The following is a 13,441-nucleotide window of genomic DNA, read 5'->3' as shown; positions in this document are numbered from 1 at the left end:
GAATAAGTTTAATGGCTTTTATTTTATACAACCAGGTTTACACAGCTCTAGTATAGATTAAAGCCCCAATCCTGCAAACATTTTATGCACTTGCTTAATTGTATTGCCAGAGAGAAGTCCAATTTAGGGATCTTAATAGTGATAATCCAAGCATCAAAAGAAACCCATTGAAGAGCATAGCTTTAGAGGTTTAAATATGAAGAATAATTAGTCATATCCAGATTGTGATGCTTTGAAAAAAAATGGCCAATTTACTATTATTCTATTCAATTTATGGTATTCTACTGTCCAATATCTTGTGAGCTGCAGGCTACTGTTTCCTGGATAGGACAGTACCGTACCTGTACAAATTAATCCCAATTGCACAATTCAGAACTTTATATCATACCTCCATAGTGTGGTGGAGGACCACAAAGCAAAACCACTCCTTGTCCTTCTCTGACTGAGACGGTGCTTCTTGTTTTTGTTTCAAAATTTCCAAGATCTTGAACAAAAGAAAAGAAAACAAAAAAATTCAAATATTAACTGTCAGATTTATTTAGCTGCAAACGATGGGTCCAATTTTCCATTATTATTCTGACAAAACTCTAAATGAAATTAACAGAGCCAGACCTTTTACTCCAATAGTATATTAGAACTTCTATCTGCAAATATGCTCATATACCATGTCAGACTAATGGTCCCACTAATCTCAAGTCCCTATGGGAAAGAACTCCCATCATTTTGTAATATTATATTCCCCCTTTTAAGCTCATTCAGTACTATTGTATGACACTATAGCACCATTTTTGGATACTGAATGCAAAAAGGTTGGGCTGTTTTGTATATTTCTGATTTACAAGTCCTTCACATCAATAGAGAACAAATCTAATGTTTCTAATAATAAAGTTTTATTAATTTAATTATTAGGTGGACATCGAAGTTAGCATTTATTTTAGTACATAGTTGAGAATCTGTGCTTAAATACCTAAGCAGGCAGAAATTTTTAAATGAATCTGCTCACTTTAGTTCACATTCAAAGCCCCCTGAAGTCTAGGGAATCTCTTTCTTAATATGAATGGGATTTGCATTCAGAGCTATAGGAGCAAATGAAGAGCTTTACAGGAGACAAATGGACACTAGGAGATTCATTATTGTGTAAAGTCTCCCTTTGCCAACACACACACACATACACATGCATAACCCATGCTTATGTGTAATTTCTATGGCAATTTGTCAATTTCTTTTAACTGAAGCTATGAATATACATAAGGAGAAGAGTCTACTCTTTGTTTCATTGCTTATTGAAAAAAGTACAGATAATAAGTTTCTCAGTATAGTTCCCCTTTAATAATGTGACTCTAATGACAAAAGATAACATAGCAGATGTATCTTCCAAAAAATTCCATCAAAGCCAATGGTTTTCTTTTTGTTCCAAAAGCTCTCATTTAAAATGCCGAGATTCATTACTTTCATGTCAGAGTGCCTTATGGCAAGGGTTGTATCAAATGCTATTTTTTTTTCATTCAAACTGTGATTTAATAAAATATAACAGGATATATCATCTCCTCCCTAGAGCTATCTATACCATATAATTTCACATATTGTTCGCTTTATTTACTTTACCACAAGGGTTTTGACTCACAGCTTATTATGTTCATAATCTGAAAAGTAAGTTTAGGTTCTGTTAGGCATGGAAACTTACTCTTATAAGATAGTGTCATACAAATCAGACTGATAACCTACAAGAAATCAGGTAAAATAATAGCCGTGTTTGCTTTTTCCACTGAATTTACCTTTGTATCATCCCTTCTCCAAAGCATCAACCAAGCTTTAGATATCCACTTAATTTGTACTTATCAGCAAGTCATTTCAATAATGTGCTATTTTCCCCCCATGAACTAAACCTTTTTATTTAATTCTGTTTTATTTAGAGCTGCACAGGGAGATGGATGTGTCAGGGGACTCTGCTAATGGGGCAGCTAAATGTCAGGGTTAATTCAGGTCATTTGTATCCAGTGACAGAGTCAACTGTGTCTCACTGTGAGGAATAACCAGATTATTCTGCGGTTAAATTAGCTCAGATTTGGCCCAGGCTATCTGCTTCTGCAGTCACCTTTGTTTTGTTTTGTTTTTTTTCCCAATGTCAATTGCTGAGATGCTGGTGGGGATAGGGAAGCTTTCTGTTATAACCTGAAAATGGAATCCATTTCCTTCTCAGCTAGTGAAGGCCATCAGGAAGTTGCTCAGGCTATTGTTGGAAATAATTTCCATGAGTTGTCTCTGGTAGACAACGTATAATTTTCTTTGAAAGAGGTGATTAAGCAAGCTGTCACTGACAATGACAATATCCAAAAAAAGGTTTTTTTATTTTTATTTTTGTATTCCATTACTGAAAATTATCAAGAAAGCTTTGGTAGAACCGGTTGAGAATCTAATATTGCTTTCAGGAATATTTACCATAGGAATTTACCATAGAGACTATGCTGATAGTGGTGGTCAGCAGATGAAGAAGATAATATGTCCATGCGGTTCCTTTTGTATCTGTCAGCTGTCTGTGATAGCACTAACACTCATGGAACTTAATATGAAGCAGTGGAGTCCCACATGAATATCTCTGTCCTTTTCTTTTTGAGAATCATAGAATACTAGGACTGGAAGGGACCTTGAAAGGTCTTCAAGTCCAGTCCCCTGCCCTCATGGCAGGACCCAGTCCTGTCTAGACAATCCCTGATAGACATTTATCTAATCTACTCTTAAATATCTCCAGGGATGGAGATTCCACACACCCCTTAGGTAATTTATTCCACTCTGACAGTTAGGAGCTTTTTCCTAATGTCCAACCTAAACTTCCCTTGCTGCAGTTTAAGCCCATTGCTTCTTGTTCTATGCTCAGAGGCCAGGAAGACCAAGTTTTCTCTTTCCTCCTTGTGACATCCTTTTAGATATCTGAAAATCGCTATCATGTCCCCTCTCAATCTTCTCTTTTCCAAACTAAACAAGCCCAATTCTTTCAGTCTTCCTTCATAGGTTATGTTCTCTAGACCTTTAATCATTCTTGTTGCTCTTCTCTGGACCTTCTCCAATTTCTCCACATCTTTCTTGAAATGTGGTGCCCAGAACTGGACACAATATTCCAGTTGAGGCCTACTCAGTGCAGGGTAGAGTGGAAGAATGACTTCTCGTGTCTTGCTCAAAACACACCTGTCAATGCATCCTAGAATCATATTTGCATTTTTTGCAACAGTGTCACACTGGTGACTCATATTTAGCTTGTGGTCCACTAAAACCCCTAGATCCCTTTCTGCCGAACTCCTTCCTAGACAGTCACTTCCCATTCTGTATCTGAGAAACTGATTGTTCCTTCCTAAGTAGAGCACTTTGCATTTCTCCTTGTTAAGCTTCATCCTGTTTACCTCAGACCATTTCTCCAAATTGTCCAGATCATTTTATATTATGACCTTTCCTCCAAAGCAGTTGCAACCCCTGCCATCTTGGTATCATCTGCAAACTTAATAAGTGTACTCTTTATGCCGATATCTAAACTGTTGATGAAGATATTGAACAGAACCAGTCCCAAAACAGACCCCTGTGGAATCCCACTTGTACCTTTCCAGCAGGATTGTGAACCATTAATAACTAATCTCAGGGAACAGTTATCCAGCCAGTTATGCATCCACCTTATAGTAGCCCCATCTAAGTTGTATTTGCCTAGTTTATTGATAAGAATATCTTGAGAGACCATAGCAAATGCTAAGGTTTATATATACCACGTCTACTGCTTCTCCCTTATCCACAAGACTCGTTATCCTATCAGATTGGTTTGACATGATTTGTTCTTTACAAATCCATGCGGGCTGTTCTCTATCACCTTATTATCTTCGAAGTGTTTGCAGATGATTTCCTTAATTACTTGCTCCATTATCTTTCCTGGCACATAAGTTAAACTGACTTGTCTGTAGTTTTCTGAGTTGTTTTTATTTCCCTTTTTATAGCTGGGCACTATATTTGCCCTTTTCCAATCTTCTGGAATCTCTCCTGTCTTCCATGATTTTCCAAAGATGATAGCTAAAAGCTCGGATACCTCCTCTATCAACTCCTTGAGTATTCTAGAATGCATTTCATCAGGCTCTGGTGACTTGCAGGCATCTAACTTTTCTAAGTGGTTTTTAACTTCTTTTTTTATTTTATCTTCTAAATCTACCCCCTTCCCACTAGCATCCACTATGTTAGGCATTTCTTCATGACACTTCTCGGTGAAGACCGAAACAAAGAAGTCATTAAGTATCTCTGCCATTTCCAAGTTTCCTGTTACTGTTTCTCCCTCCACATTGAACACATAGAAGGTGATAGGGATTTTTATATAGCTAGCTAGAATTCATGAACTGTGATATCATCAGTATGAAATACCCACTAGCTCTATTTGCCAATCTCTTCAATTCAAACTTCAGTGAAGCACATTGCCTAGCATCTAATTATGAGCTTAAGGATGAGACCAAGCTGATGTAGTTAAGAATGAGGTAACACCTAGGGTGTGTCCAGATAACAGAGTTTTTTCGAAAAAAAGTGACCTTTTTTCGAAAAAACTTCCCCTGCATCTAGACTGCTGCCGTGTTCTTTCAAAAGTAAATCGAAAGAATGCGGTAGTATTTTCGACCGCAGGAAACCTCATTTTACAAGGACTAACACCTTTTTTTGAAAGTGCTCTTTTGAAAAAAGGCACTATTTAATGCAAGCTGTGCTTTTTCGAAAGAGAGCATCATCCAGACTGCCTGGGTTCTTTTTTTTAAAAAAGTGGCTTGCTTTTTCGAAAGTACTGGTTGTAGTCTAGACACTCTTTTTCGAAAGAGGCTTTTTCAAACGCATCTTTAGAAAGCCTTTTTCGAAAGAGGTTTGCAGTCTAGACATAGCCCTAGTGAGCAAATATAAGAAATAGAGGAATGTATATCTCTCATCATTTATTACACTAGTTTGCAACTGCTATGTCTAAATTACATTTCTCTTCCAAATGATGAATGTAAATGAAGTGCGGATTTACAAATCTTGCACTTCATTTGCATAATCATGTGAGAGCACTTTTTTGAAAAAAGGATTTTTTGAAAAAGAAACCGCAGTCTAGATGGGGTTATTTCGAAAAAAAAACCTTTTACTAAAGAACCCATACACCTCGTCTTTTCAGGTGTACGGGTTCTTTCAAAAAAGGTTTTTTTTTTCCTAAATAACCCCGTCTAGGCTGTGGTTTCTTTTTCAAAAATCCCTTCTCAAGCAATTATGCAAATGAAACGCGAGATTTGTAAATCCATGTTTCATTTGCATTTTCAATGGGGCTCATTTACATTCCTCTTTCAGAAGAGGAATGTAGTTTAGACATGCCCCTAGTGTTTCCCCTAAGGAACATTTATCCTTTAGTGCTGGGACTGCCCAGGTTGGCCAATATACGCAGAGGGACAATACTAGCACTTGATGGCATACATTATGTTAGTGAATGAGCCCCTGATGTTGTGCCTTATGTGGTTAGGTCCTGTGATGGTATTGCTTGTATAGATATGTGGACAGAGTTGGCAATGGGGTTTGTTGCAGAGAGAGGGTTGGGACAGTTCTTGTTTATTAATGCCTCAGTTAGCTCCTTCTTGGATGAACCTTTGACAGCTCACTTTATTTTTTCCTCCTTCTCTCTCTTCTTATGTATTGGTCTTCTATGCCAATATTGTCTATTCGGAAGTGGCTGAATTTAATTAGAGAGCTGCAGCACTTCTTGAGCATGTTCCACACTCTTACGGTAATAGTGGTAGGTATCTGTCAATGTATTGGAAAAGCATTTTAAGCTCTATGACATCCCTTTAACTCCTTGTTTGCTAGTGCTTTGTGTCTGAGTATTTTATGCGGGGAAAAGAAACAGAAAAGGAGAATATAGAGTGTTGTATTCACTACCATAAACAGAAAGCAAACCAAGCATGTCTTGGTTCTGTAAAACCTCACTATATTAATTCAAACTTAACTAATTGTCAGAGCTCTCACACCCACACCAGGGAAGAAGTGGAGTGGGGTGCAGAAGCGGGGGATGGCCCTGGTTATTGTTCTATTTATTGGTGAACTATCCAAACATCCAGTCTTTTAAACCCTTTTCAAACATGTCTATGTCCTTGTTCTGAAAAATTAGTACAGTATAAGGGTATGTCTACACTTGCACCTTCTTTCGAGAGAGAGATGCAAATGCAGTTGAGCGAAATTGCAAATGAAGCACGGATTTGAATTTCCCATGCTTCATTTGCATATTCATGTTTTGGTTATTTCGAAATAGCGATATTTTGAAAAAAGAAACACTATAGAATAGGGTTAAGCGAACTCATGAAGAAAGTGGTGGTAGGAATATTGATGTTCCTTGTCTTAGTATGCTCTATATACATAATGATACAGCTAGCCTTATGCTGTATTAAAAGGTGCTTACAAAAGATAGACAATGTAGCAGAAAGCAAGATACAACAGATCTTCTTCTAAATGTACAGAACCCTCCCGAGAAAGACTACGAAGACACTCCCACGTTTGAGGATGAATGAGAAAGGATGCTTAAGATTAATTGTGATTCACAAGCGGATCAAAGGGGGGAATGAAGGATAAACTTAACTGTTGTCAGTATGACCTCTGTGTGACCTGGATGTTAAGTCTGGTCTTTGTAAAGAGGTACGTGCTTGGACTCAGGTATACAATCAGGAGGGGATAGGTGAAACTGGTTTGAACCTGTAGTAAGGCCTCCAAAGGGACTGTGAGGGGACAAATAATGATTGGAGAGAATTTGGTGCAAAGGGGCATGACCTGTATATGCATGCAATTGTAAGTGGTCAGTGAAAAAGAGGTAATTACCATGTAAGGTAGTACAAAAGACCTCACCTTTTGTTTGGGCAGTTGCAGAAACTTTTCCTGAGTATCCTGGAGATTTTTGCCTTGGAATGCATTCCTGAATAAAGCTGGTTGCTTAAGAAGGGTGTCTGGAATTGATTTGGTAGGGGTTTTGGGCCCCCATCCGAACCCTCGGATTAAATTCTCCTTCACTGTCTAGATCCGGTTATTTCAAAAGAAACCCCTTCTTCTGAAATAACCCTTATTCCTCCTACAACGAGGTTTACAAGTTATTTTGGAAGAAGGGTTTTCTTTCAAAATAACTGCGTCTAGACAGCATTTCTTTTTTCGAAATAGTGCTATTTCGAAATAGCGCCATAATGCAAATATTCAAATGAAGCATGGGAAATTCAAATCCGCGCTTCATTTTCAATTTTGCTCAGCTGCATTTGTATCCCTCGGTCGAAAGAGGGTACAAGTGTAGACATACCCTAAATGAATTATGCCTGTTCTCTTTTTTCCACGGTGTTAGCAATTTGCTGTAGATCCATATCAATTCCCCACCCATCTTCCTTGGAAAGGAAATTGGCAAGCGCATTGTACTCACTCACAGTTGGCCCCAAATACAGGAAATGCCACAGGTGCATAGGACCTAGATGTTAATGTTGACTTGCTTTATGTACATATAAAAGCCTCTCAAAGTTGTGTGCTTATTAGAACTTAGTAAAAGTCAAGTCACATAAGATCTTCCAACACGGTGATGAGATACCAGCGATGACATGTGACGTCTGCTGTGAAAATTCCATTTTTAGATAGTGTGTTAACACCACTAAGAAGTGCTTTTGAGAGGATTTGGTAGATCATCATCAGATCTGCTACATTTAAAAATGACACCAAAACATTTGGGGATCCCTCAGGCCTTGGATTTAAAAATGTCACCAAAATAGCTAGAGAAATGCATGGAGATTAGGTAAATCATTGGCTATTAGCCAGGATGGGTAGGAATGGTGCTCCCAGCCTCTGTTTGTCTGGAAATGGATGACAGGAGAGGGATCACGTGATGATTACCTGTTGTGTTCCCTCTGGGACATCTGGCATTGGCTACTGTCGGCACACAGGATATTGGACTAGATGGATCTTCAGTCTGACCCAGTATGGCCATTCTTGTGTTGTTATTTGGGGATCCTTCAGGCCTCAGATATTAAAATGTCACCATAACATCCATCAGGCCTGAATGTCCCAAATTTCAGAGTTTAAGATTTAAGAGAAGAGATCTATTTATCTTTGGGGAGGGAGGAACTACCATGGTCTTCAGTAAAAGAAGGGTAAGAAAACCTTGCAGTTTCAAACTCACACTGCTGTTTCAATAGATGAGCATGGGAGATTAACTATTCTAGACAGGAAAAAATATGTACAGAATGGAGTCACTGGCTTTATGATTTATTAGTATAATCTGTTACCCGCTAACTCCTCTGTGTCTGTGAAGAGTTCATGGGCCACTCTATCTAGAACAATCCCTTAGGGCACGTCTACACAGCCAGGCTAAATCCAAAATAAACTACGCAACTTGAGCTATGACAATTGTGCAGCTTATGTCAAAATAGCATATTTTGGCTTTTGATGATGTCTGCACAGCAGGAAATCCAAGTTAGAGCACTCTTCCTCCAACTTCCTTTACTCCTCATAAAATGAGGGTTATAGGAGCTGGAGTAAGAAGTCCTCCAGCTCAACTATGTCAAAATATCTGCTTGTAGTGTAGTCACGGACTATGTTATATCAAAATAACATCAGTTATACCAAAATAACACTGCTGTGTAGACGTAGGTCCTAACTACTTATGTTAAACAATTTCTTTCGCTTTTCATTTAGCTGTGATGCTGGGAGTACCTTTTCCAGACCTGAAGAAGATCTGTGTGTGTTTTGAAAGCTTGTCTCATGCACCAACAGAAGCTGGTCCATTAAAATATATGACCTCACCCACCTTGTCTATAATATAATATATCTCAGAGTGGTCTGTGAAACCACTTTTAGAATCCTGCTAACTGACTGTGCTGATGTGTTTAGTTACTAGCTCTGTGGCCATAAAGCCTCACAGATCCTATTGGCTCCAGTTTGCTGTTTGCAGCCAAGGAGAGCCATGGGAAGTGGCGCGAGCCTGTTGGCTGCAAATGGTGAATAGGAGCCATTGGGAGCCACGAGGCTCCGTGGCCGCAGAGCCAGTAAGTAAACACACCAGCACAGCCAGTTAGCAGGTTTGTCAAAGTTGTTCTGCAGACCGCTTTGAGAAACACTGCTCTAATATCATGGAACCAACACAGCCACAATTGCACTGCTTACAAAGTTACAGATTGTGAGTTCACTTCACAGATGGTCATCCAAGAGGAAATAAAACAAATCTTTTGAGGTTTGTTTATGAGTAATAAAATGCTCTCAGAAATACTTCTATCTGAGCACATTCTTTCCTCCCTTTTGCTAATGAAGCAAAAAGTAGATAAGGTTTCATCTTTTTAATAACAAAATACAACAAAACACCCATAGTTTAGTCAATGGTTTCTACTCCCCTTCCATTACTATAAATCGTAGACTCACAGTTCCGCTAAGAAAAGCTTTTGCTGGTAAAATATGCTCCGTTAGGGAAAATAAAGAGCAATACCGTGAAGAATATTTTCACACAGAGGCAAAGGTAACCAAGTTTGCATTGCTCTTCTTAGAGTTCTCCAAGTAATTTTACACATCACTCTGGAAACTGGTACATTTGCTAGAAAGCGGGAGACAGCCAGAAGAAACTTTAGTATAATGTGACTATAATAATCTCTTTTGGTCTCACCATCTACCTTCTCTTTGTGAATTGATTTCCCTTTATTTTCCATTTAAAAATCACTGAATACAAATATCAATAGTATAACGGTGACTTAAATCCTAGAAACTCCTTTTGTTCCCTGATTAGTAGGATTAATTGTGATGTTGTGTAAGAAATTATCTTCTGTATGTGACGGTGCTGTGCCAAAATACCAATTTCACTGTCATTTTTGGTGGGAAACTGTAGGTCAGATTTACTCTCGCCACAACTGGGAACAGATTTCAAAAAGAATTTAATTCCCACTTGGTTACCTGAAGGAAGCAGACAGATTATTTAGAGGTACGTAGCATCCAGCATGTCCCATTAAAACCAATGGACGCATACTGGATGCTTACCAGTTTGTCATATTCTTTGAACATAAAAACTGTTTTCCATTGGCCTCTGCAGAAAATACCAAATTTTCATAACCCCTCATGCACCAGAAAAAAGAGAGGGGGAAAGAGGGGAAAATATTCATAAATACCTCAGTTGTGCCTCATGAGCTCTGTTATTCAGGTGCCTCGTTCTTCTCTGTGGGCTCAGTTTCTCGACACTTCCTATGACACATAGCAGCCAGGGACTCCCATGGTGTACTGTGACAGCTCCTGGGAGACTGGGACATGTAGTCTAGCCAGGGAACCCAGTCCATAGAAAAGGAGGGTGGCATGAGGCTCCATAACTGTATTTCCTAATCCAACACTTTAGCTGAATTTGTTCCAATTTTGGCCAAAAAAATTGGGTTTTGTTTTTTAGTTTTTTACTTGAAACAAAGGTGTTTTAATTTGTGTCTTTTTTTTCCCTTAAGACACCTCCCCCTTCCCCCCCCCCCTCCCAATTTTCCAATCAGTTCGAGAGAGGAATGGTTTTGAAAATCTGTCCACTTATTTAAAGGACTAAATGTGAGCTGTTAGGTGCTGATCCCTTTTGAAAATCTGGCCCAGCATGAACATTTCCAATAACAGCAGCAAAACCACCCTGTCTTCCTTTTGACTATGTTACCTAGCATAACTTTATAACATAACATGACATAACCTAATAAAGTATAATGTGGCCTGTCAAGAGCTGTATTAAATAAGATAGCAAAGATCAGGTGTTTGGCATGTATTTAGATTGCTAATATGCACTTAGGAATAGTGAGGCTATGTAACAGATGGTATATTTTGCTAACTATAGTGTTTCTGCAGAAATCTATAAATAAGTTATTACCTATTTCTCTATAAATTCCTTCTATTCTTTGCCTGCGTTTCTCTCCCTTTGTGAATAATGAGTTGCCACAAACTGCATTGTACCATGAACTGCAAGTCAAAAAAATAATCCCCTTTCAGAACTGTGTGTGCTGGCAGATTACTATTGGGATGGCACAATTAATCAGTCAAATGTAATAATGAGGGCATGTAGACTAAGCAAAACACTCAGGTGAATAAGTGATTCTTCACAATGAAGGGTGGAAATGTATGGACTCAGCTGTGTGTGGCAGCAAGTCATCATCTTCAGTAGGGAACTTTTGCAGACCTCAGCAAGAGAGATATATGCTTAGAGCAGGAAAAACATATGTTACCCTGTGGAAACCAAATTAGCAGCTGACAGGACTATTTCTGATAGAGGCTGAAAAATCTGAGGTAGTGAGGCTTCCAGATTTGCATGGGGTGTAAATATGTGAGGGAAGTTGCTATAATGGGTATGAATTGTTATAGGTCTGTCAAAGTCAACAGAATTACACTGATTTACACCAGCAGAGGATATGGCCTGTGATTTTTTAATTTGGATATTCAATTACAATAAAAGCAGAAGGTAAAATGAATAGTATTTTAGAGGAGAATGAACATCAGAGCAGTTTTGCTAAGTACTGCACTGCAGCTACCAGGAGATAAGCAAACCCATAGTGATCAGTGAAGTGTTTAGTTAAGGTGATGAATGATGATATCTAGAGAAATGCACTAATGTAATATACACAAACATTTCCTGCTCATTATGCTCATGCTACTGCATTAAAAGAGCTGATGATCAATCACTGAAAGGAGTCTGTATCCCAAAGTCTTTCTTTTAAAAGTGTTTAATGCCAACCACTACCAGAAATGCTGATTGCACCAGGAATTTATAATTATTTTGATTTTTGCCTATAGGTTCCTTGATTTTTTTTAATGTAAATTGCTTTTAAAATAAAGAGATGGAGTAATTCTTTGAAGTCACTCAACAGTGTATCCTAACATGTCACAATGCAATGACTGGATATGGGAAGATAATGCAGTTTTGTACAGCTGGGTATCAAAATCCCATCAGGAGTAAGAAAAAATTTAATGTTGCCTATTTATAATAATTTCACATCTACATAAATTTACATAAGGGTAGTTGGGACACTTTCCAATCTGCATCTTAATCAAATATCTAACTTCAAGGTGATGGAATGCTATTCTGTTCTTTTTTGTGCATTTTAAAATGTCAGGGTGACAAAGTTGTCCGTGTCCTCACCTTTCAGACAGAAGCTGGTAGGGAGAGAAGGATGAACTGGTGCTAATAAAACATGAACTTGCTCGAAGCTGATTGTCCATCCCCTGATCTGAATCAATTTTTTCCCTAGATTGAGTCCCCTTATTCTGCCTTACTCTGGTTCTATCAACATCTCTACTTTCCACCACTATTCTTAGGGTATGTCTACACTACCCCCCTAGTTCGAACTAGGGGGGGTAATGTAGTCATACGGAGTTGCAAATAAAGCCCGGGATTTGAATTTCCTGGGCTTCATTTGCATAAAGCTGGCCGGCGCCATTTTTAAATGCCGGCTAGTTCGGACCCCATGCCACGCGGCTACACGCGGCATGGACTAGCTAGTTCGGATTAGGCTAGTTCGGATTAGGCGTACAGCTAGTTCAGATAGGAAGCCTATCTGCACGGGGTCTGAACTAACCGGCATTTAAAAATGGCTCCGGCCGGCTTTATGCAAATGAAGCCCGGGAAATTCAAATCCCGGGTTTCATTTGCAACTCCATATGACTACATTACCCCCCCTAATTCGATCTAGGGGGGTAGTGTAGACATACCCTTAGTCCCTTTCCTACAGCTGATTTCTCTCTTTTTTGAAACTATTGGGTACAGCATTTTCTTTAGTGAGCCTTGTCAACTAACAGCTATATAACTAACATGCTGACTAAAAACTAACCGGTTCTAAAAGTGCTCTTAGGTGATTTGAATACAAATAAATTTGATGGTATCTGCAATTCTTGCTTACAGATACATATCATTCTGATATCATGGTGAGGGAACTATGTAGAAAATAATGAATCTGAATACTATTCTGTGAAGTAGAAGCATAACAGGCATCAAGACCACGAAGTACTGACACACCTTTTTCAATAAATTAAATCCAGTTTATACACCCATGCCTGTTGAGTGATAAATAATGCTATTGTAACCCAAGCCTGCTTGGTGTGGCTCTCTGGCCCCCTCCAGTGGTCCCTAGGCTATCTAGAGCAGTGGCTTTCAAACTATGGGTTGTGATCCAGTACTGGATCATGGAATATCAGGCACTGGGTCTCATTGTTGCACAGTGATCAGGTGACCAGTGGGGGTGCTAAGGCAGCTAGCTACCTGCCTATCCTGGCACCACAAACTATACTGTGCCCCAGAAGCAGTTGGCAGCAGGCCCATGGTGGGGCGGGGGGGAAGTGCACAGGGCTTTGTGCACTGCCCTGCCCTGAGCACTAGCTCCACACTCCCACTAGCTGAGAACCTGCTGATGGCTGTTTCTAGGATGCAGCATGGTCTATGGTGTCAGGAGAGGCAGGAAGC

At 39.1% G+C, this 13,441-nt stretch overlaps 1 protein-coding gene across 3 annotated transcripts in view; it reads right to left on the bottom strand.

Moving 5' to 3' along the window:
- Positions 1 to 13,441, bottom strand: part of CNTN6 (contactin-6) — a 158,923-nt gene that overhangs the window by 128,466 nt on the left and 17,016 nt on the right. For all 3 annotated transcript variants that reach the window (XM_075938669.1, XM_006122484.4, XM_075938670.1), the window contains exon 2: positions 389 to 484. In XM_075938669.1, coding sequence (XP_075794784.1) covers positions 389 to 484 — 96 coding nt within the window. The remainder of the gene's footprint in view (positions 1 to 388; positions 485 to 13,441) is intronic.

Source organism: Pelodiscus sinensis, chromosome 11 (genome assembly GCF_049634645.1).
Source record: "Pelodiscus sinensis isolate JC-2024 chromosome 11, ASM4963464v1, whole genome shotgun sequence".
Taxonomy (NCBI): domain Eukaryota; kingdom Metazoa; phylum Chordata; order Testudines; family Trionychidae; genus Pelodiscus; species Pelodiscus sinensis.
Note: the sequence above shows the minus strand (reverse complement) of the source record. Positions and strands in the feature narration are given on the sequence as shown.